General features: G+C 37.1%; 3 protein-coding genes and 1 long non-coding RNA gene across 9 annotated transcripts in view; 2 read left to right on the plus strand and 2 right to left on the minus strand.

Annotated features, from left to right (window-relative positions):
- LOC139935942 (sodium/bile acid cotransporter 7-like) overlaps positions 1 to 15532 on the plus strand; it is a 33799-nt gene extending 18267 nt beyond the window's left edge. The window contains exons 7-12 of one of the 3 annotated variants that reach the window (XM_071930592.1): positions 5393 to 5476; positions 7372 to 7537; positions 8568 to 8693; positions 9949 to 10099; positions 11361 to 11414; positions 13272 to 15532. In XM_071930592.1, coding sequence (XP_071786693.1) covers positions 5393 to 5476; positions 7372 to 7537; positions 8568 to 8693; positions 9949 to 10099; positions 11361 to 11385 — 552 coding nt within the window. In that variant the 3' untranslated portion in view covers positions 11386 to 11414; positions 13272 to 15532. The other 2 variants (XM_071930590.1, XM_071930591.1) reach the window with 2 other exon arrangements.
- LOC139935941 (trace amine-associated receptor 8-like) lies at positions 3776 to 6876 on the minus strand. Its single transcript, XM_071930589.1, has one exon. The coding sequence runs from the start codon at positions 6760 to 6762 to the stop codon at positions 5680 to 5682; it is 1083 nt and encodes a 360-aa protein (XP_071786690.1). The 5' UTR covers positions 6763 to 6876; the 3' UTR covers positions 3776 to 5679.
- The window catches only part of LOC139935944 (plexin-B2-like), a 99135-nt gene continuing 83870 nt past the window's right edge, over positions 10080 to 25344 (minus strand). The window contains exons 7-8 of the transcript XR_011785867.1: positions 11821 to 11952; positions 10080 to 10192 (exon numbers count right to left, since the gene is read on the minus strand). The gene's annotated coding sequence lies outside the window, so the exon portion shown is untranslated. The remainder of the gene's footprint in view (positions 10193 to 11820; positions 11953 to 25344) is intronic.
- On the plus strand, positions 17585 to 25072 carry LOC139935945 (uncharacterized). Of its 4 annotated transcripts, XR_011785871.1 has the most exons (5): positions 19659 to 21688; positions 22668 to 22767; positions 23344 to 23468; positions 23945 to 24062; positions 24601 to 25072. It is a non-coding gene; the product is annotated as an uncharacterized lncRNA (long non-coding RNA). The 4 variants fall into 4 exon arrangements; XR_011785869.1 differs by adding an exon at positions 17585 to 17947 and having other exon boundaries at positions 21513 to 23468; XR_011785870.1 differs by having other exon boundaries at positions 19656 to 21688; positions 22668 to 23468.

Below are 25344 nucleotides of genomic sequence, written 5' to 3' on the forward strand. Positions count from 1 at the left end.
GATATAAATAACAGTTTTTGACTTGGAATACAATTAGGGGGTTATTGCTGCTGATTTATAGCTGATTATGTCTTTTCAAACTGTCATCAATCTTTTAAACTGGTTGTTTGTGTCCAGAGCTGTGAGGATTGAAGATGAATTGCTTTGATGATTTGTGTTTTATTGAAGACTACATGTAGAGGTTTGATTCAAAAACCATGGAATGGAATGAAACTATTAGATATAACCAAACCTGTAGATGACCAAAGTGAAAGTGAATGAAAGATATCCTCATTCGAGAGGGATTTTCTTCAATTTTGTTATAACAAATTTTTTGTGAGAGATTACACAAGGCCATGGACTGGTAGAGGGCCCCTTAACACAAAATTGGGTTAAGTACTCAAATAAACTGTCACTAGGGGCACAAAGCCATTCCTAGGTGCTGAAACACAATCTGTAGGGATGTACATGTACATGGGTATCATCCACTAGGAATGTGGCTGATATAGCAGAATGCATTATCTTTCCAACTTTCTTGCTTTAGCCTAAAGGCATTGGACACTGTTGGTAATTACTCAAAATAATTATAAGCATAAAATTAAAACCTTACTTGGTAACGAGTAATGGGGGCAGGTTGATAGTATAAAACATTGTGTGAAACAGCTCCCTCTAAAGTGACGTAGTTTTTGAGAAAGAAGTAATTCAAGACCTCAGAATTAGATTTTGAGTTCTTAATAATAATAATAATAATAATAATACAGCATTTATAAAGCGCACTAAATCTGTGGAACATTCAAAGGCGCTGGTCAAAGAACAAGAAGAAAACTTCACTCAATATCTGCAAAGGCTAATTTGAAGAGATGGGTTTTGAGAGAATGTTGGAATCAAGAGATGTCATGTGTGTCCTTGAGATGTTGAGGCAGAGAGTTCCAGAGACGTGGTGAAATGTTACTGAATGCCCTGTCCCCATAGCTGGATAAACGGGTCAGAGGAAGATAGAGCATGCTGCCAGATGACCTCAGACCCGGCCTGGCACTACGGGGTCGAATCATGTTCTGTATGTAGGTGGGGATAGTCCATGGAGAGCCTTGAGAGTCTTGAAATCAAGCATCTGAAAGCAAACAACTCTGTGTGACAAGGGTTCATTATTATCTCGCAACTTCAACGAACAATTGAGCTCAAATTTTCACAGGTTTGTTATTTTATACATATGTTGAGATACACCAAGTGAGAAGACTGGTCTGTGAAAATTACCAATAATGTCTTTAGATAGAGCTCTTGCTTTAGCTTGTTTTTTTGTTAGTTAGTTTTTTAGGGACTAATAATTTTGAATGGCATCCCTACATTCGCATCTCCTCTGTACGATGAAGTGAAAGCAATTGTAATCCCCATACAAACTGTGAGACACCTTTTTCGCTTTCACAAACCATCCTTCCACCAGTTATAGATTTTTCTTGCAAGCGCACTATCAAAAACCAAATTTCCCGCCATCAACATTGTTAACAACTAGCAAATATTTGGTGTGCGGAGGTGCCCATACAATGGGTGTTAAGGGGGGATTAGGATGATCACTGTAAACAGTTCCATCTTTTGGTAGGGGGTGAAGGAAAAAGCATTGTCCGCATTATCCAAACTTGTTTTGTGTCATGAACAATAGTATTGCCTACAGGAACATGGCCTGAGGCTGTGTTGATAGCAATACCCGTCATGCAAACAACAGTGTGGTCAGAAAATGATCTATAAAGATGACAACAAGTCAATAGAGGTATCTTGAGGCAAAATTTACATCCGGTTGTGTAGACATTGTGCTCTTGCATGTAATGCCACGTTTTAACAGCCAATCAATTTCTGTTCAGGCATAATAATTTTCCTCCTTTCTGTCTGTGTCAATTTTTTGTGTGACTCAGAAACCAGTGACATTGTAATTAATTAACCTGGAAAAGTCAATAAAAACATAAATCATTTATGGGTCAGCTTTGGTATAGGCCTACTCAATAAAATGTCCTACTTTTTTTTGAAGGGCCAAGTGTATTTTTTTTCTCCCTAAATGTATGGTTAATTTAGTAGCCATTAATTAACTTTGTAATTTAGTTGAGTAACAGATTCCACTCAAAGTTTTGTGACGGCAAGTGTAAAAATGTGTCCCGCATACATGTATAGTTCCAGTGCCTTGCAAGATTAAAGCATGTGTACAACTTTTACATTATGATTTTAGGCATTGCTTGGTGAGGTATCAATATATATTTGGTTTGCGGTAACAATGTGTGTATCTACTTGCTAGGTTGTGTTTGTTCTTAAGAGAACTGTCTTGATATTCTACCAATACCACCGCAAAGTATTTTTATCAGGTTTTCCGGGAGACTTCTCAGTTCTGAAAAGAACTGTCTTGCTTATTATCTACTACCTGTGCGTAAGGTATAGAAAATTGGCTGGGACAACTACTCTAGCTAATAGGATCGTTATTAACTGCACTACTGTGGAGTGAGTTTTTAAAATTGGTCTCTAGGTTTCGACTAGCTTGCACTATTCATCCTCAGCTTGTTCTACTCATTGTTGGGACACAATATCAAAATCTTGTATTCTTTGTAAAAAAAAATGTGAGAAGCTCCAACACAAAATACATTCTTCATGGTTGTCTTCATATGGAAAGAAATATTGATTGTGGTTGATATTTTGGGACTTGTTTAGATGTGGAAGCTGTTTGTACATGTGGAGTAATTTAAGTTACAACACTCTTTGTAAATGAATTGGTCAGATGGGATATAACAAAGTTCAGGCTGTTCTTACTGAATGGATCTCTATGCTTGATTTCCATCATTGCTGGTAGTCGTAGCATGTCTACTTTGAGTGTGGCTGTACTAAAGCAATCCTGATATCTTGCTCATTGCATGGTACTTAAACACTGCCCTCTGTTGGTGTTGACTTGTTTGGCTGATCTCGTTTGGTTGGCTTTACTACTGCCCTCTACTGAGTCATTAGGGTATTTGCTGCTAAGTCCTGTCTTTATGATCAGAAGTGCTCTCACATCTATGTGTGTGTTAGGTTATCAGGCTTTTGGTTTTTCAGTTTTGTTATGTGTAGGTGATTTGACCTAGCCCAGGTTTGACTCTTCCATTACACACAATGCAACGCAGCATTAGAAATAAACATGGCAAAGGAACGCATCAGTTTAAATTTATACCTGAGGGAAGTTTCCCAGGAAAAGAATCTCTGGTTTGGATAGGTGGCATTTTGTATTAGTTTGCACAAAAAAGGATTCAATGAAAGTGTTATCATAGGAGGCGTATGTGGTTAGGTCTTAGTTGTTGTAGTGGTATCTTTTCTTGCCTTTCTCCCCTGGGACTCGCTCTCGAACCAAGCTGAGGGCGATACTTGGGACTGGTTTTTTAGTCCTTACCTGACTGCATGGACTTTCGATGGAAAATTTCTCTTGGTTTTTTCTCCTATATCACATCTGAAACTGAAACTTCTTCTTTACTCCAATGGGTTCTTGGCTAATACGGTATCTAAGTTCGCTTTTCTGAGAGGCTTCATAACCAGAATAAATAAAATGAAATGAAATGTGCACAATTGTAGTCCAAGTGAATTGAGTGTTGGTGTGCTCGGTTTTTGTTTAACATTTTGAAGGGGGGATTTAGGAAGGTTTCATTCTGCATGGGAATGGGAAATCATGTCTTCAAGCAGGAGTAGTTCAAATAGCAAAAATGAAACAGTAATGCCATAATTCTTCTGTTTTCATTAGCCATTTTATTGCTTCTACCTTCTGTTACACTGACAAAAAGTGTTTTGTGTGTCTTGAAGAAGGGCATAGAGTCATACGAGAGCACACAACAAGTTGTAAATCTCCTTTTGAGGGAGAGTAGTGACTAAGAACTGAGTTAATTAGTGTTGAAGTTTTGCATATCTAGGCATGTGAAGAGACTGTAAAACATTTGACACACTGAAAGTGCGAGTGGTTTTAACTTCAGACAAAGAGGATGTCACTGCTCATTTTTCAGTTTCAACTTTTTTTCTTTTTTTTTCTTTCTTTTTTATGCATGGGTCTTCCCTTTTTTTTTTTACTTTAATGATGACTGTTTGTGTAACCCATTAACTTGTTTCTTTATCTCTGGGACACTTTAAAGACACTGGACACCATTGGTAATTGTTAAAGACCAGTCCTCTCACTTGGTGTATCTCAACATATGCATAAAATAACAAACCTGTGCAAATTTTAGCTCAATTGGTCGTCTAAGTTGTGAAATAATAATAACAGAAAAACGACCTTGTTGTGTGCTTTCAGATGCTTGATTTTGAGACATCAAAATCAAATTCTGAGGTCTTGAAATCAAATTTATGGAAAATTACTTCTTTCTTGAAAACTACATTACTTCAGAGGGAGCTGTTTCTCACAATGTTTTATACTATCAACCTCTTCCCATTGCTCGTAACCAAGTAAGGTTTTATGCTAATAATTATTTTGAGTAATTACTAACAGTGTCCACTGCCTTTAATGTACACTTGGTTTTAAATTTCATTGAAACTGATTGTGCAAGACAGTTTAGTTTGTACAAAAGAGTATATAAGGAAATATTATAGGATAAAATTGTTTAGCTTTCAGTTTCATTGCATTTTCCTTCAGCATTGTTGATTTCATAGATAGTAACAAGCGGTATCAAACCACAATTTGAACATTTTGAATCAAAACCATAACCTTTGTTTTAGATATTTGACTGCATTTGGTCCTCTTCACTGTGACAAATCACACTTTCTATATTTTGAATCAAAACCAGTACCTTTGTTTAAAATATGTGTCTTAGAAAATTGGTCCTCTATAAATGTTTTGACAAGAAAGAGTCTAAAATGTAGGTAAGACTGTTAGATTCCCAACCAAAGGGGCCTGTCCAACTGATTCAACATCTTTCCTTTACAAATAGGTTACAGTACTTTTAAAGGTACCTTGGTTTCATTTATTACCATAAATATATAATAATATCAATAATATTAATATTCTTTTTCTACATTATCTTTATTTATGTTTATTGATTACACATCCAAAAGCACATTTAGGGCCAATAACAGGATGAAAGAAAACCAGAAAATCTTTTAAATTTAATGTGTGGGAAGAAACCCCCAATGGGGGAAACCCACACAGACAGGTAGGGATTGAAAACATGGATGAATTTGACATTCTTGTTTTCACAGCAAGTAGATACTGTGTTCAGCTGAACCTTTTACAATTAACTTGTATTGTGTCTTCGTTTATATTTTGCCTATAAATTTGATGTGCACATGATGTACAAAATTATGCACATCTAGTGTGGAGTCTGATATGAGTACAAGTTATGAGCAAGTATCTTAGTTACCTCATACTTTCAAAACCAAATTGATCATGAAAATTTTTAATTTTGTAGCCAATTATGTTTTGTTCCAGATGGGTTCTTCAAGTTCAGTGCCTTTCTCGTCAATCTTCACCCAGCTCTCCTTAACAGTGGTTGTGCCTCTCGTCCTTGGACAGGTCAGTTGAGTTATCTAAAAGATTTTATCACACAATCTATTGTAGGCAAACTTACATGCGTTTCTGGGTCCAATTGAAGGCACCTTTTTTCCAAAGAGGTTCGGGAATAGCAGATGTTATACAGCAAAGTTTGAAAGTATACCAAGCAAGCATGCAGAAAGTTTCTGAGAGGTGTTTAAACATCTATTAGTATTGAAACTAGCTCATCTTTTTCCCGTTAAAAGAAAGTACTTGAGAATTCGAGATGGTTCAGGGATTGCGGACCATCTACAGCGGAGTATACAGAGCATGACCTCCTTGAACATAGGGTGCTTGGCTCCGTAGAGCATCGGGTTGACTGCACTGTTGGCAAAGAGGAATATTACGCCATACAAGAAGAGATTATCCAATTCCAGCATGATGAAGACACAGTTGGGAAGCGGAAGGATGAAGCAAACACAGGAAACAATGAAGAGGTTTTTGGTAATCTCAATCTGGTGCTTGTGGATACGCTTCTTACGCTTTGTTTGATTGATCACCGGTTGCTCCACCGTACTTTGTTCTTGAGAACTTGTACGAGTGGAGAAGTTAGTACTGCATACTCGTCGCTCATTCTTGAAGTGGCGTTGGATGAACACAAAGATGAGAGCATAAGATATAAGAGTTACAGTTACTGGCACTGGGAAGAAGACCCCAGCCAAAATGATCTTATAGAGACCTGACAAGTGATGTTCACTGTCGTCTAAGCATACATGGACGTTTTTGTTGAAGTTAAGCTGCCCAACCCCTGTTGCAAGCAACAGCGCCGTTATCGCTGTTGGAAACAGCCAAAGAAATGACACCATTGGTACCAGTTTGTTGGTGGTGTATATTTTGCGGTAGATAGATGAGCGTTTTGTTATGAGTAGCATTCGATTGACTGCGATAGAGGCAATGCTGAACATAATCACCCCTGCCATGACGGGAGAGAAGAATGCCGTAGCGCGGCACAGGAAATCAAGTGATGTGGGCGGTCCGCCTTGGATTATTAAAATGACAGTGTTGAACAAGGCACAGACGCTCATCAGGAAATCTGCAACGCTGAGATTGGCCACAAAGATATTTGTGACTGTCTGGAGCCGGCATGACACTGCAACAGCAATCAGAACAATTGCATTGCCGACGATCCCCATCAGGGAAATGACGAGTACAGTAGTTGCAATAGCCACTCTGGCTCCATAGGTATACAATGAAGTTTGGTTGGTGAAGCCATCCTTCATGGTGTCAGACGACAATAGCTGATCAGTAACATTCTCTGAAAACGCCATTCTAACTCGAAGGCCAATCTAACTTGATTAATACTTTAATCTCTCACTAGTTTAATTCATTCGACTGGATTTAACAAAAAAACACTTGTGGACTCAAAGATGCTTCTAGTTCACTTCAGATGAGAAGTACAACTGAGAGAAGAAACAAAAAGAATCTATCAGCTTGATATCTGCAAGATGGTACCAGTAAACTAAACCGTATTAAATTCTGATTGTTAATGATGATTGGAAAGTGAAAACTCTGTCCTTAATATTGACGACATGTATAGAAACAAGGAAATGCTTTCTTTAAGTTACGTTATCCTAGACCATGAAACAGGGCCATATTGATCACGTGTCTACATGTACATCGGTAGAATTTCGATTAGTATCTTCAAATTGTAGGAGCCAGATTTCAAGCTAAATTGACTGAATTCAGACAATTGAAGTATGTGTTTATTCGAAAGCAAAGCAAAAGTCTTGCAAAAAAGTTCCTAAGAACTGCAAATAACTTCTGGACAGTATGACCTCTTCACCATTTCACCACAGTTGAATTGAATTGAATTGAATTGAATTACCTTTATTCACCATAAAACCAATAATCCAATGACTTTGTTTTTTCTTTTGTAGATTGTGCGACTATTTATCAAGGGATGGTTGGAGAGAACCAAGCCTCCATTTGGGACCTTGGGTAAAGCAGTTCTTCTCCTTATCATCTACTCTACATTCTGTGATACATTCTCAAACACTGCTCTACATATTGATCACTATAGTTTATGTGCAATGATTTTCATAGGTAAGTTTGGCATTTGGTCTTTCATTCATTCATTCATTCATCAGTGGTTTATTATACAAATTTACAAATTAAGGTATCAGCTGAACTTAAGGTTTCTTGGACGACAAAATTTATGAAAACTTTGGTGGTCGGAACACATACTTACAATGTAGATCACTGCAGAACATAGAGGCAGTGTGATAGGCAACCGGCTTGAGGCAACATTCTTGGCAAAATAATTGAGTAAACCTCTGATATCGGCCGTGAAATCCTGAACAATGAGAACCAGGAAGGTAATTTCAAGCAAGAAAACAGTGGACAGATAATCATCTAAGTCAGCTGCGTTTTCATCTCCAACATGTTCCAAATTGGCGCATGAAAGTACCGAACCGTTAGCATTGAATTCCACAGGAGCTGGTGTTGTTTCAAGATTTCCAGCACAAGCAAATGACTGTCATGAAGGAATTGGAAAACCAGGTATTCAATTTTGAGAAGTTAAAATGGGCTCTTTAATTGGATGTTCTTTTTTGCTATCCAATCCCAACATGTACTCTAAAATGTACTCCAGTTCTTACAATAAAAATATGACTATTAAGGATTAACAGGTAAAAAGCCCTTCAAACAACTAAGAATCTGTAATCTTAGAATAAATCCCTTCTGACTCCCCCAGTTATCAAAACCAAGTTGTACGGTTCTCGCTCTTTCCATTATGCAGCAGTTCAGTCATGGAACAGTCTTACAGAGGTTGTCAAACAGGCTGTGATATCAGAACAGTTCAAAACCTGGATGAAAACATATCTGTGTACTTTGTACAATTGTTGATTTCCCTTTACTTTATAGATATACGCTATAACAATGGTATGTTATTATTATTAATGTTATTAAAGCCACCCTTGCATTATATCAAAATGGTATATATTATCATTATTATGGTATATATTATCATTATTATTAAAGCCACCCCATTTTACGGAACCATTTATGGGTATCTTGTCCTCCTAACTTACTCAGTTATGCATTAAGAATCTTTGTTTGTTTCTCTCCTCCACAGTGTTTGTTCTTCAAGTGTGCCTTATATCATTCACCTTCTTCATCTCACAAGTGCAATATTTTGGGTTTACTCCAAGCGACACTGTAGCAATTATGTTCTGCTCCACGCATAAATCACTCACACTAGGTTGGTAAACTGTTTGTCTATCCCCTTTCATTTACTAAGCCACATACATATATATTGCCCTTTAAAATGTGTGAAAAGCATTTGTAAGATTACAAAAATGAATGTTCACAGAGTATGCTTACAGGTACATGGTATATAAATGGTTGTGGTGGGAAACTTCCCTTAAAATAACTTTGCTTGAATGCTATAGTTTTTGACCTCACCGGTCCAAAAACCTGATGGGTAAAAATAAAAGGGGCAGGGGATTGTCGTATTATTTTTTTGTGACTCCAATACACAAGCTTTAATATCCTTTAGAGAGCATTATTGTTGTTTTATATAAATTGTTAAACAGAATGCCCAGACATTGCTAATTTTGTTCATTTCTTTAATCAAATTTTGTCAGTAAAAAGTCAACAGATATACCATTAGAAATGTGATTAGAAATGTTGATACATTGTTAAAATATCACATTGTAAAGTTTCATATTGAGACATGTACTAACTTTAACCTCTGATTTGAATGGAAGTTGGTCAGACCTTGCAGCTGTCTGTGGCCGCTATAGTCATTTTGGTACAAGCCGCTTGTGGCCGCTATGGTCTATACAGTATTAAGCTTTGACAGATTTGTTGTTTTAATATATTTTGGGTCACATAAAATGCAGCATTTCATCAAGGCCTTCAAGGACTTGTCCAAGCTGTGTGGCCACAAAGTGTTGGGCAGGAAAGACTACATGGGCCCAACTGAGTGACAGATCCACGAGGCCTTTTCCACCTTCATTTTGTGTTATGTTGATGTTGATTAATGCATAAATATTCAAACGTAAAATATTTGTAATTTTATGCAACCAGTCGCATTGCATAAAAGGTTAGTGTATGCTGAACCCAACGAGTATGATTGGTTTGGAATTTTGCTTACTCTGGGAGAGCAGCAAAAATAAAGAAATATAGCAAACAACAGACATTCATGACTAGTTGGAAAAGGTTCACCTGTTCAAGTCACTTGTCAACTTTACAGTTGTTGATGAAAGGCTACATAGAGTGCAGACTGGTCTGTGACAATTTATCAATGTTGTTAATTCTTAAAGGGACACTTCGCCTTGGATTAGGCGAGTTGGTCTATGAAAAGCATTTGCCATATGCATTTCATAACAAAGGGTTTCAAAGGCTTTTCATAGACCAACTCGCCTAATCCAAGGCAATGTGCCCCTTTAAAGTGTGGGATTTGCAATAATTGTCTCTTGTCTGTTTTCCTTTTCTGATTGTAACTATTACAGGAATCCCAATGCTGAAGATAGTGTTTGCAGGTTATGAGCATCTATCCTTGATCTCCATTCCTCTTCTGGTATATCATCCCACTCAGATTCTACTTGGAGGAGTGTTAGTTAACCGAGTCAAGCAATGGATGGTTGCAGCTGATAAACAAAGGTATTGTATTGACCATTTCCAACAGGCTAACCTTGCCAAGCACACATGCTAGAGCTTCTGCACACATGTTTAATTCCTCGGTTGTGCCAGGAACTGAAAATCACAAAAATTTGCAAATCAGTTTGTGAACAATTTGTTGATAAACTATTGTGCTGTCAGTTCGTGGCATGCCCAACGAATTGTTTACGGACTGAATCTTTTATCTCTTTATTGTAAATTTATTTACAATTGACTTGAACTCCACTTCTCATAACTGCAATACAAAGAAAAAAAATTATCCTGTGTGGTTTTAAATGTGTTTGCTTTCTTGTGTGGAAAACTAACTTTCATCTTGGAGACAGTGCTAAAAACTTATTGGAAGGTTGGTAAACGGGGCTCAATATCATAGCTCTTGTAACTGCCGAATTCTGTGGTTAAGATCACCATTCTCCGCTTGCTGTGCAAGCCCCTTATTTCTGTGCTAGCTGTGTAAGTGTATAATGCCTCGTAAGCATTGATTCTTTGCTTACGGTAAGCAAGGCCATGAAACTGGGCCCTGATCTTTAATTTCATGAATTCAAACATAGCTATAAAAACAGACCAGAAAGTTAGGCTCTTGGGGTATAAATACCAGCAAAAATAATCCAAGTTGCATTTTCTTTGTTCAAATTTCAAACCTGAACTTTTTGTGCTGAAAGTACGACTAAAAGGAAATACATATAAGGCTTGAAAAATGTTGGTGTTGTAGTCATAATCATCAGCAACACTTTGAATGGCATCTTCCTTAAGTTATTCATTCAGTATTGTTATTTTCATAGTGTCGTCATTCGTTACATTAGTGCACAATTATGTATGAATTACAAAAGTAATACATCAGTATGATATATACGAAGGGCACAGTGATTCAATGGCAAGCAACAAATTAATGACAGAATTTAGAATGAGACGCTTTTGTTTCCTAACCTATATGGACAGACAAACACACAACCGAGGTACTGTAACAAGGACATAGGACAAATGAAGCAGACAAGACAAGATTATACTACATGGTAAATTGGTAAATCACAAACCCTGGAGATTTATTGCATTAATGTCTATATACACATACATGTATGCAGTCATTCAATTATCTGGTGCATTCTTGATTAACCTAGATCTCTGAAAACGAATTGAATCCTACTTTCCTATTGCATAATATAAAATCATAATGTGTCTTTAGTTCATTAGTCATCTGTGTATTAATTTTTCTGTATGTTACTTTTCTTCTTATCTTTGCACTTAGATTAACCTCATCACTACCAAAATAGCGCCTTTCAAAACTATATTTGGTTCTTTGGTTAGTATAACAGGTTTTTTTTCACATGCGTCTCTAACTGTGTATGAATATTTATGTATCATTTAAAGAAAATTATTTGGGCTTGAACAAAAGTTGCTAGAGGGGGAATTGAACCACCAACCTCTGGTTTAAAGTGCCAGGTTTCATCCTGATTTTTGTTGTGACGGTTGTGTGGCTTCTGACTGGCACCCTGAACAAGACATATCGACAAAACAGGGAGATTGTCAAAATGAGGCTAGATAGCTCAGTTGCTAGAGCAGCAGCATGTGGTCCGGAGGTCCTTGGTTCAAATCCCTCTTCCGTCTAATTTTCTTTGTTCAACCCCAAATTATTTCAAATTCACCCAGTCAGTTGCACTTGTGGTGTATTATTTTATACCTCAAGGAAATGAAATTAATTGAATTACCAGATCCTGAAACTGAAGTATACTTTAAGTATCTCAATGTTTCCTTTTACTTTCATTCAAGACACTCTGATTGGGGTTGTCCTTAGTTTTGAGTTCTTCATCATGATTCACAAATTGTCTCTCTTTAGTATACTGAAAGAAAAGAAAAATATTGTTGGTTTAGTTTCTATTACACTGCTCTAGATGCAAAGGTTGTGGGTTTGAAATCCCACCCTAATAATATGCCTTTCACAGAGAACTTAGAAAAAAATCTAAATACACAGTGCTAAATACACATCTGTGTACATGGGTAAAGCCAAAATGAATACAAGAAAAATATAGGCCCTTATCAACAATAATAATAATAATAAATACTAGTTTTTCTGAGCGCATTTTAAAATGACATATCAATGTGCTTTTATCAGTGCACTGGTCATTAGGCCAAAAACGAATCTTTCTCCGCTCCCTATTACACAATTATAGTTTATAAAGTAGTTTGCTCCAGGACACACAAGTGTTATGACCTGTATTCAAATCCACGTCCAGATGACTTAACCACAAGAACTTCAGTCCCATGTGATAAACCGTTCAGCCATGACACTCACAATACTTACCATTAATAAAATGTATTTACTATTATTAAAATGCAGCCACAAGATGTTCATAGTTTGTAACTAAGCATTCAAATTTGTAACCTCTGTATAATTAATGTAGAGACACAAGAAAGGAAGCCGGTCCTTTCATATAAGCAGTGTTTGGAGCATAGCCATGCGAGCAAAGCTACCTACAAAAATAGAGAAAAATACGAGACCAAAACAAGTTGCTATTTCAAGAACAAAGCTATGAAAAGAAAAAAAAAAGAAAAAAAAGATTGTACAGGCGACACCCCAAAGTCAACCTTTGACAAGTTGAAAACTGAGGGCGCACTTTGGATCCCTACATTAACTCTCACTAACTCAAAAGAATGAGTGGTTTAAGTGAGTTTGTTGCGTGTGTTACTCCAACTTTGATTTTGATCAGGAAAATGTAAAAGGTACATTTGAAACCAAGTGTTTAATCAAATTCTATTGCTTCAAGAAAAACAGAAAGTTGCAACATGATAGCTGTTCATTTTTTAAGAAAACAACCCTGCCTGGATATGAATAACTGTGCAATAACAACAGAGGCAACAACCTTGTGTTTTCTTAATCTAAACACACTTGAAACTTGAAATGATGTACAAAGGCCATTATTTTTTGTACAACCTCTATAGAAATTGATATTTGAGAATTTTCTCTTAATATTAATATCAACAACATTTATTTCATTTTTTTAACTGCAAGTGTGAAAACAAAATGTCACTGAAACAGTCCAAAGCTGAGGCAAATAAAAAACGGATCACAGTTTTTTTTTTTTTTTCAAGGTTGATTTACATTTGAATTAATTTTGTGTCTTTCCTTGTTGATGTCATAATGTTGTTTTCATCTTTCCAGATTGGCAAAAAAGAATGAAGAAGAACCCAGCACTGAGTGCAAAGAAGACGGCAAGTCATCACCTGATGTTTGAAATAAAAACTCTATATTTTTGTATACTGTATCTACTTATATAAAAAAGTATTTTGGGTTGAACAAAAAAAAGTTGACTAGGGCAGGACTTAAACTGCATCCGTAGGATTAAGGCCTACTCACACTGCAGCGATAACAAAAATGATAACAATCATGACGCAAAGAGAACACATTCTATTGGTTGAATTGCTTCACGCAGACTACGCTTACGCTTAATTCAACCAATCGAGGTTTTCGTTCTCATCATCAGGGCCTGTGTGACTTGGCCTTAAATATGCTGGTGCTCTATCAACTGAGCTATCTAGCCCTAATGTTGGTGGTCTCCCTATTGAGTCGCAGAACCTTGGCCATGTAAATTATCATGCTGGCCCTAATTTCTGTCATAGTGCTTGTTTAAAACACCAATAATGTAAACCGATTCTTATCATACCAAAACAGGGGTTAAGATTTTTGTTTGTCCTCCTAGCCTCACTTTGGTCAATTGATTTGGAATGGGATAAAATCAAGATGGCATTTGCCCATGTCATGATAAAGGTGTATGTATAAGGTTTTGTCTTGTATTGTTTTTTTATGTATATATATTGGAGTTAAAGACATTGCATTTTGAGGTATCAGTGCATTCTTGGTTTGCGGTAACACCTTTTGTTATGTATGTTGCAGGGTAGATTATGTTAATCTGAGAACTTGTCTTGCTGTATATTCTACTACCGCAGAGTAGATTTTGTCTGGAGGCTTCTCTACTATGGCGGAGTAGATTTTGGGGAAATCGGGAGACTTCAGAAAAGAACTTTCCTGCTTATTAACTACTACCTGAGTGGAAGCTAAGAAATTAGCAGGGACTACTACTTTCACTCAGTGGATCGATGGATCTTCTTGTTATTAACTCTACTGCCGCTGAGTTAGTTTTAATATGGTCTTAATTTTTTGACGACCTTGCTCTAGTCATTGTCAGGAGACTGAAGAGTATGAAACATACTAACCTATTATACATTGTAAAGGTTTCAAAGTACAATCAGTCACTGCTCTGGTTGGTTTGAAATGAGAACTGTGTGTGCGGTTGCTAACTGTGTGTGAACACCTTGTGAAGCAGGGTTGTATGCCAGAAAACAGATTGTATGCCAGAAACAGCATGACAAATTTTCAAAAGAACATAATCTTCCAAGCAAATAGATATTTATACCTGTAGTTTAATGTATCTGTGGACAAGCTTACTGGTGGATTGGTTTTCTGCTCAAAACAAACTCTAAATTTTATACAGTGTTCGGTTACAACTTAATTTAAAAGTTATCAAGTGAATGTTACGAAGCTGATTTGGGGTAAGGAAGTATCCGACAAAAGATTGTGAGAGTGTCGACTTTCAGTTTCAGTGACTGTTTGTCTTCAAGCGCCTGTTACAACTTTCAATAAGCTTTTTTATATTCATATTGCCAAATGAAAACTCAGAATTTTTTTAGTTTCAGTTATTTATTGTTGACATTATGCTAATTGGAATAACTTCTGAAGCCCGTTTCATACTTCCTGTGAATGCCATATCAATGTTGACATCACAAATTTGCTGCGAATAATTTTTAACAGTTGAGCTATGTTCAACTCCTGCTAAACATTCATTGTGCTAACAACCATGTGACATCAAAACTGGCTTCGCATGAAGTATGAAGCAGGTTTTATTCAGTTTAACAGTTGTTCATTCAATAAAGTTGGTATTATATGAATAGCAGTGATAAAAAAAACCATAAAATGTTTCCACTTGAAATACAACTAGTGGAACATACATGATGGTTTGCCATTTCGTGGAGTAAAACATTTGGTTTTACAAAACAGCTGACCATTAACTACCATGTGTTTAGAATTTGTATTTATACTGTTCACACAACGTTTCGTAAATCCCAGTATGTGGTCGCACTTCTTGTATTGATCCCTGGTCAGGGCCCAATTTCATGAAGCCTGTAAGCACCGAAATTTGCTTTGCATGAAATTCCTTCAAAAATGTCCACCTGATTTTTAGATTAAGCAAACAACAGCTGAATACCAGTAACAAGCAAAATGCAACAAATGGAAATGTGGTTGGCAAGCCTGTTTTTATCAAGGACGAAATTTCATGCTGAGCAAATTTTTGTGTTGACAACCTTCATAAAATTTTGCCCAAATGGTTTTCTACTTAAGAGTAAAGGTATACACTAAACAAAATACAGGTCTTGAGTTATGTTGCATCACTTGGGCTGTTCGAAATAGTTTGCTCTGACTTAAAAAGTCTGAATAAATTAAAGTCATCTCATATCTAATTAAACGGGGAAGGAAGAAAAAAAATTCTTCTGTTGTCTACTGTTGTTAGCAGGGTTGGGGGAGGGGCGATAGGTTGAAGTGCCAAGATACTTGGGGTTAAAGACCAGGAGACAACAACCAGGGGATGACGACAAGGGAACAACGACCAGGGGACGGGGAGTTGGGACAACGATGACCAGGGCACGACGATGACCAGGGAACAACGACAACCAAGGAACGATGACGACCAGGGATCGATTACAACCAGGGGACAACGACGACCAGGCAAGCAACGACAACCAGGGGACAATGTCCAGGAACAGTGACATGGGGGCAACGACCCAGGGGCAATGTCCAGGGAACAGTGACAAGGGGACGATGACCAGGGAACAATGACCAGGGGCACAACCAGGGGACGACGACAACCAGGGGACAACAACCTGGGGCTGACAATTAGGGGACAATGTCCAGGGAACGGTGACATCCGGATGTCGACCAGGGAACGACAACCAGGGGCCGACGAAAAGGGGACATCAATCAAGGGACATCCAGGGGACAACTTCGGAACAACGGACCAGGGGATTGGGACCAGGTGTCGACAGCTAGAGACGACAACCAGGGACATAAAGGGAGGACGACCAGGGGACAGCAATAATATTGCGTTAAAGCCCTCAGTAGTAGGTGAGTGTGTGTCTTCTAGTGAACTTACATAGGACTCGTACTAATGGAATAGTTCTCTCATGAGATTGACGCGTATTATAAGTAGTTTTTCTTTCATAAAGCTATATGTAAATTTGCAAAACATTGGACAATCAAAACTGATTTTAATCTTCACAAGAAATACAAACTCATTATGACCTTTGACCAACAAACAATTTTAGGACCAACAAACAATTTTGGGACCAACAAACAATTTTGTAATCAACGCCTCATACGCCTCTCTTAATACTTATGCATGAAGTCATAATTCTTACCCAAAATGAGGCTATGGGCGCACGTTCCCCATCACTTGCAGTGGCTGCGCCCATCGCCTCGTTTTCAGTTGGCATTGTGACGTACCTCGTGCATAAATATTAAGAGACAAGGCGTAAAGCCATGGGGGTTAAAGGCTGTGCACTTTTGTGTATGTGTATGTAATAATTATTTTGTTCTCTCTTGTTATTTAAGTTCGAACCCTGGTGTGAGTACAGTGCATTATTTGATTGACACAACCTGAGTGCCCCTATACCACACCTTGGACAAGCAGTTAGCTTTCTAGGTGGTCATTCATCAAGCATCAAGACTCCAGCCAATTTAGATCATCCATGTGAGTATAGAGGCTTTGTCAAGTTTGCTTTAAAAAAATACAAAAAAACAAAACAAATCTCCTGCTGGAGGGGGAATTTAGTTCAACTTTCTTTAATGTACAAAAGCTACACAAACTACTGGTGAAACCAATTACTTATTGAACGATGCGAAAATAGAATCGGCAAATAGCAAAAACAGGAAATTTTGCCAATAAATTGATTGGCACCCCCTCATATCCAAAGTGATTTCGCTGTATGCGATTTTGTAATCTTTTTACTCCCTGGATACATGAATATAGAATCTTCTTGAATTTATGGTATTCCTGCCAATAGGCACCCCTCATAAACCACTTACTCTGTGTACATAGCAGTACAGCAAAGTTCGTTAAAATGGGTACGTTCGTATAGCCATAGAGGTATACCTGGGTCGACCCCGGTGTGTGGTAGGTTTTTTTTCCAGACGAACGTATGCAGATACAGATAATTACCCACGTTCGTCCTGGAGAAAAAACCGCCACACACCGGGGTCGACCCAGGGAGGGTAAACAAACCTAGGATTGGAGGCCAAACTCCCACGCCTTTAACTGCATGGATTCTATCCTCGGTAACGAAAGTCGGGCCAGAATTCGGGCCAAAATTCGGGCCAGAAACGCGGCCAGCTTCAGCTCGGTGGGGGAGCGATCGCGAGCTGGGCATCGCGCGCGATAGAGGTTGAGAGTGTGAATATCCACGTGTGTAAGTGGGCACAGATACTACAATTTGAGAACGTGAGAGCGAAATCAGTTATACTGAGTATAATCTTTGAAGCAGCGTCAAGCATCGTTCCTCTGAAACATCGTCATCCGGCAAATTTATGCAGCTATCAGACCGAATTAGGGCAGCAATTTCTTGAGGCAATGTATGTTTCTAGTGTTATAATAGAGTTCGTACTTTTATTATCTCCAAAGCCAGTGGTGAGACATAGAGCATAGGAAGCTCTATGCATGGAGTAAGGACTCTATCTTTACTCTACTGCTCTAGGTGAGACGCATCCCACCAACCATCAACACAACAACCGTAAGTTACTTTCGTTGTTCATATCCAAAAATTCTGAAGAGCATTATTTTAACAGAGCATGTTATTGGTTGATTGAAATCTATGTTTTTGAGATGCATTGAGTGAGGGCTAATAACAAAAAATAATATTTGACTGTGAGGATAACTTTCCGTATGGCGCCACCACTTTGTCACTAATTTTTACAAGAAGGGATGTATCAATCAGGTAAATTAGATACTATATTATTTTATTTTGATTGAAAAAGTGGTGGCGCCATGCGGAATCTTTTCCGACTGGGAGGCTCTGCGGGCCAACAGCTTAGCCGCTGTTCGCAGTGACCACCCAATACACATACACCCGGGCCAACACGTCCAGAAGCACCATCCAATACCCGCCGAAAGTAAAGATTGCTGTTGTACCATGGTTGTACAGAGTTGATGTTTGTGCTTATTCTTATCATAAACTTCTCAATGCTCAAACTATTACTGATGTTAACTTCTGCTGTATTTAGTTGATGTTTCTTGAGGCTCGTGTCTATTTCTCAAACTTTTGCCAATGTACGATAATTCAGATCTTAAAGGAACACGTTGACTTGGATCGGACAAGTTGGTTTATAAAAAGCGTTTGAGAACGTTTGTTATGAAATGCATATGGTTAAAAAGATGTTGTAAAAGTACAATATAATGATGCACAAAAATATCACTGAAAATTGTACGGTTTTCCAATAATGTCGCGAGCTAACACAATTGGCCATTTATGGGAGTCAAAAAGTTGACTCCCATAAATGGCCGACAGTGTTAGTCGACGAGGTAAAAGAAAGCCACGCAATTTCAAGGCATATTTGTGGAGATCATTGTATTCTACTTTTACAACTTCTTTCTACCTATATTTGCATTTTATAACAAATGGTTTCAAACGCTTTTTATAGACCAAATCGTCCGATCCAAGGCAAAGTGTACCTTTAATGATTCACTAAGTGGATGTGATCATATTTATTTTCCCCATGTACGTTGTGTTATCCCTCGAACACTTGCCAAGCTAATGATTGTTTTCAACTATCAAACTGTCCAAGTCTTGGCCCAACTGACTCTCAAAAGCCAATGTTTAAACCATCGCTCAATCATCTTAAAAATTGTTTTCTAAATTGTCTTAAAATTTATGTGTTTTCACTGTTAATTGTCTCTGCGCTAATTTCTGCGCAAATCGTTCAGTCAGAATTTCAAAACCTGAAGAATTTTTACTTAACTGACAAATTGTTTTGTGAAGCCAGTGTTGTGACATCTTGGAATTGAATCTAGCACATTTCCAATCCAAGTGGATTGCAACCTTTAAATTTTTAACTTGTCCTTTGTTGATTGTTTGCACAATATCCTGTCACTAACAGACCTGCATGCCAATCTAAAACTCTCGAATGTTTAATTTATTTTTGATGTTGTGCTACATCTTTGGTTTGTGTTTTTAGAGGTCTATTTCTCAAAATTTTGTGAATGTTCTGATATTTAGCTCCCAAATTGTTCAGCTAGTAGTGGATTAAATTTTCCCATTGGATGTTGCCCCAGTTCTCAAAAAATATTGGTTTTGTTCAACTCTCAACTGTGTTGCCCGACGCTCAAAACCTCTCATACATATGTTTTTTTAAGACACTGCTTGGTAATTAATAAAGACCAGTTTTCTTGCTTAGTGTAAATCAACATAAAAAGTGTTGTGGTGCATTGTGTAAAGCGTTTTAAATTCTTTAAATTCTTTTACTGCGCCTCATCAGGTTTGCCAGGCTGACAATTTGAACGACTATTACGTAAGCAATGACTGTTCTCAATTTAAGAAATCAGCTTGCCATTATTTGGGGCAGTCAGGTCTTGGGCGTGGTGCCGTCCACATCTATCGACTGCCGCGGTTTAATCTATTTCAGTAGCAATGTACCTCTGTTATTTTATAATAAAGTATTCTAGACCATATATTTATGGTGTCGCTCTCCAGTTTTTAATGTCTGTTGAAAATCACTATTACTTGGTACCAAGTAAGGTTTTATGATTACAATTATTTTGAGTAATTACCAATAGTGTCCACTGCCTTCAATCCTTTTGTTTCCCAACCAAATGCTTCATTTTCTGAAATTTCACACTTGCAAGTTGTTCAGTGCCCTTGTGTTCTAGCCAGGCATTAAATACCATGTCGGGCTGAGTGACCCGCTATCCAAAATTTCCGACACCCTTTCTATTCCGTTACCGTTCGCTATTATTTTTTATTTTATGACCTTCATTGCACAAATACATCAGAATGACATTGGTGCAAAAGGGAAACCCCGAAAAGTAAACAAAATCACAAAGAATATACAGGAAAACTGTTCTATCCAAATTAATCACCACCACTGGCTGGTGAGTAACGGCCAAGGAGGCCAGATTTAAAAAGAGAAAGAACTTGGGAGTTTCTTAGATTGGTGGAATTACATTCCAGGAATTGTAAATGCTATTTAAAAAAGTTTGCCTAATAAAGAATACAATTTCATAGTTAAAATTTGGGATAAGGTGGCCTTTGGCCTAAAGACTCAATATGAGTGACTACTTATATAAGCTTTATAACTAAAAGAACATACACAAGTGTAAAAAATAATCATGATTGTTTTTTCTTTGTTCAATTTGGGAGAAGAACTTCTTGGGTGTTTTTTTCTGATTTATGTTTTCCTTTTTTTTTTAACAGTGTGTAGCTTACTATCACACGCGTTGCCTATTATGACGTCACGCGTAGCACCTTATACCGCATACATTCTACAGTTGCTTAAGTAGAAATTGGTTCCACATTGGTTTCACGTGTGTGGGATGCAGCGGCAAACATTCACCGTGATCACTGTGCACGTCGTTCGTTCGATAGAGTTTGTTTTGACACATCGCGATCGCGCATCGCTGCGTGCACTGTGCCACTTTTTTTCGGAATTCAGTGTTTGCATCTGTGGGGTTTCCGCTCGAAGGTTGGAGAAATTCTCATCTAAAAAATAGCATAGCTAGCTTATAGTAAGCAACGATTGCATTCGTAAGCCAGTTTCAATAAATAATGGTGAAATCGATTTTAATTTTCTTCTTACTTATAAAATCTCCTGGAATTAATTTTTCCATACACATGTTATTTGCCTAGTACAACATAATGGCACTGTCTTTCGTTAAGTTAATGTCTTTTCCCAAGATCGATTACAAAAATGAAACAATCTATGATTAAAAAAAATCGATATGCAAACATAATACAATTACTATAACAAAGGTCTATTACCATGAAAAATAAATGTGTGTTAAATAAATAAAAATTTAAAAAGAAAATAAACTAGCCAGTATAAATTACTTTTAAGCAAGCAATTAATGAGGTCTTTTTGTTTAGATTGGTTGCAAACACTTGTTTCAGATTTGTTTTAATGTTACACCATCTATTATATTTTACCAAAAGCAAATTTATGTTTTTAAACCTCAACAATTTGTACTGTTTTTGTTGAAAGTCTTTAAAAAACTTACTATTCTTGTGGTTTTTTAATAATTTGGTTGGTAATATCATGTATGTCTTGACTCTGTCTTTGTTGCCATGCTGGTTGTTTCTTTGATAGAGTTGGCTGCTGCCTGCACAGATGATGTCTATCAACTTGGAACATGTCCAGAAATTCACTGCAGGCTATCCATCTGACTGTACAGGTTGTGCTATCGATATCAAGAAACTAAACACTTCACTACAAACACTGTGGGTCAACCATGTGCTAGCAACTACATGTAGTATATTCAGTGGGTAAGTCTGAAAATTTTATCCCATGTCTACTAAATTTGAACTTTACTTTGTGTCTCATCAACTTTTCCCCATGCACTTAGGTCTTTATTCTCTGTGTGTGTTTTACCTTATTATGTCCTTGAAAACTTGTTACTTAAAAAACAAAATTCCCAAGCTGACTTTGTGTCATTAATGAAATATTACCAAAATTTGTGCCAAAATTTGTGAGACAAGGGTGTTTTTTCGTTAATTATCATCTTGATACTTCGACGACCAATTGACCTCAAAATTTCCCCTTTTTTTTTTTATGCGTATATTGGAAACACAAACTGTGAAGTCTTTGACAAATTACCAATAGTGCCAGTGTCTTTAAACAAAATTGCAAGTCCAATGATCTCTTGGGATTCTTCTTTACAAAATTGTTTTTTTCTTCAAAAATTGACAATTTCATCAAGGGAGGGGATCATTTAGGGCCATCCACCATCTCCCAACTCTGAAAAAAATAAATTTGTATTATTTGACTTGTGCCATTCTTTTAATAAAGTTCCTAATCAAAAAGTTTTTTTTTTTAATTTCACAATGTACAAGTTGATACAGTTTTGTTGACTCTCGTTCCAAAAGTTACACATTTTTGATTTTTAACAATGTGTCTGATGATATTATTTTTGGTTTTTACCCATACACTGTGTGTTAGCACTGTATACTCGATACTTTCCCGAGTCTTGTGAAAAAATATCACAGGCCTGTTACTCTAATTAGTCTAGTTGGTAAGACACAGCTGTAGAATTGCAAGGGTCGTGGGTTCGAATCCCACCCGAGTAAAATGCCTGTGAAATATTTTCATGGGACTCGAGAAAATACCGAGTATACAGTGCTAACACACCATCGGTGTATGGGTAAGAACCAAAATTAAGATTCTTTATCCCAGGTGTCTGATAATGTTATGTACATGTATTTCTTAATTCTTTCTCGTTTGCCATGCTGGTTGTATCTTTGACAGATTTGACTGCTGCCTTCACGGAATATGATGAAAGCCTAACAACTTGGAACATGTCTAGAAACTCACAGGTCATCCATGTGTCTGCAACTATCTCCATTGGGTAAGTCTTGACGTTCTATCCAATATCTACTTATTTAAACTTTACTTTGTCTCGTCAAACAAAACTTCTCCCATGCACCGAGGTCATATCTCTCTGTTGTATTTACCTTTAAAACGTTACCAAGCTGACTTTGTGTCATTCAAGAAATAATAACATAGTTTGTGCCATCCCTAAAAAAAAAATGCAGATCCAATGATCTCTTGTGATTCATCATTAAAAAAATTATTTTTTCTTCAAAGTTGACAATGTCGTCAAAGGATGGGGACCAACGAGGGCCATCCACCATCCCCCCTGCTCTAAAAAATAAATTGTTTTTATAACGCTACACATGTAACATTATTTGTCTTAAATAGATGCATTATTAGCAGGTTAAAGAACTCACTAATTAGACAACCCCGGATGTAATCCAAAAGTTTTCCTTCGCTTGTTTAGGGCATGCTAGCTTTTTTAACTGTGCCATTGTGATATTGCACTTAAAACATGCAGTTCAAAAACTATAAACAGTATCGATTTGCATGTTTCATATTTTGCTGATTTGTAAACTCAATGCTACATTGTACATTCTTAATACTGCAGGTTATCCATGTGACAGCTTAGTAATCATCTACACTTCAACCATGGCAGCTCATCCATTTGTATACTGACTACTTCACTCCAACCACTGTAGGTCATCTAAGTGACGACAACTTTATCTTCAATGGGCAAGTCTTGTTATACTTAAATTGAACTTTGATTAGTCTCATCAAACAGAACTTGTCCAAAAAAAGTTACAATACATTCAAGATCAATTCAGGGGGGGGGGGGGGGGTGGGGATGAGGTGCACTCCCCCCCCCAAAAAAAAAAAAGAAAAAAAAAAGATTGTTTGTATTACGAGTATAGCTTTTTTTGGTCTGAACTAGATGTTTTATTGAAATGTTTAATATCTAAATAATCAGAAAATCCTGGATGTAATCCTTTTTTTTTTTTTTTGCCTTGCATCATTGGGGCTAACCAGCTTTTATTTCAAACTGTTCCCTTTGATGCCATAATGATAATGTACTTCAAACAGGCAATCCAAAAGTGTATTAATTTGCATGTTTCATATTTTGCTGAAGCTTTTATCAGTTGTAAGCAGATTTGTAAAAAGAAATTATTTTGCTAATTTGTAAACCCACTGTTTCATTCCAACCTCTGCAGGCCCTATCCGTGTGGCAGGTCATCTAAGTGACGGCACAGGTTGTGCTTTATAGGAACTCACAGCTACACTTCAACTGCTGCTGGCTATCCATGTGATGGCAACTATTATCTTCATTGGGCAAGTCTTGAAGTTTTATCCAATGTCTACTTAAAATGAACTTCGAGTTATCTCATCAAACAAAACTTGTCCCTTACACTGAAGCCATATCTCTCTCCATTGCTTTTACTTGAACAAATCCGTGGACAGTTACAACTAAAATCATTATATTTTTCACTTTTAAATTGTTGCCATTCATGAAATATTACCAATGCAAATCCAATGAACCGTTGGGATTCTTCTTTAAAACTGACCGTATACTACGAATGTAGCTGTTTTTAAGCTGAAATAGATGCTGTTTTGACAGGTTTTAACCTTTAAAAGAACTTAATGATCAGACCTTTGATTTACGTTTTTTTGCCACATTAGTCAATACAAGGTTTTATTTAAAACTCTGTTTCCTTCGATGCCATAATGATATTGTACTTAAAACATGTGAGCAAAAACTGTACCGAATTTGTCGCTTCACAATTTTCAAATCTTTTTTATTTGTAAGCAGATTCATAAGAAAATTATTTTGCTAATTTGTAAACTCACTGCTTCATTCCAACCACTTCAGGATATACATGTGACATCACAGGCTGTGCTATCTAGAGGTTCACTTGTTACACTACAACCATGGTAGGTCATCAAAGTGACGGCACAGGCTGTGCTATCTAGAAGTTTACTGTTACACTACAACCATGGCAAGTCGTCCAAGCGATGGCACAGGCCGTGCTATCTGAGAACTCACTGCTACACTTCAACTGCTGCAGGCTATCCTTGTGATTGCAACTATTATCTTCATTGGGCAAGTCTTAAAGTTTTATCACAATCTTCTTCAATTGAACTTTGATTTATTTCATTCAAACCAAACTTGTCCCATACACTCAGGCCATATCTCTCTTTATTGTTTTTACCTGATGCAATCCTCGAAATTGTTACCAAAGTTTGTATCATACTTTACAAAAAGTTGCCAATCTAATGGTATACGAATATTGACTGCTTCGAGTGCTATGGTTAAAACTATGATTCCCGAGGTGATCCCCGGAGCGTTCTATTTTCCTGAGGCCAAGCCGAGGGAAAATAGAACGCTCTGGGGATCACCGAGAGGGTCATAGTTTTTAACCATTGCACGAGTAAAAGCAGTCATTATTTGTTTTATAACACCCCAATTATTTCTAAATACTGTACTATTTTTATTAAGTTACAGACCTGAATGCTACAATCCACGGACGACGCGAATACAGATTGCAAACACTTTTACTTACTGTGTTGCATGTAGTGTCGTGCAATCCGAAATGGTTACAGACTATTAATTTAT

This window comes from Asterias amurensis, chromosome 4, assembly GCF_032118995.1.
Source record: "Asterias amurensis chromosome 4, ASM3211899v1".
NCBI lineage: Eukaryota > Metazoa > Echinodermata > Asteroidea > Forcipulatida > Asteriidae > Asterias > Asterias amurensis.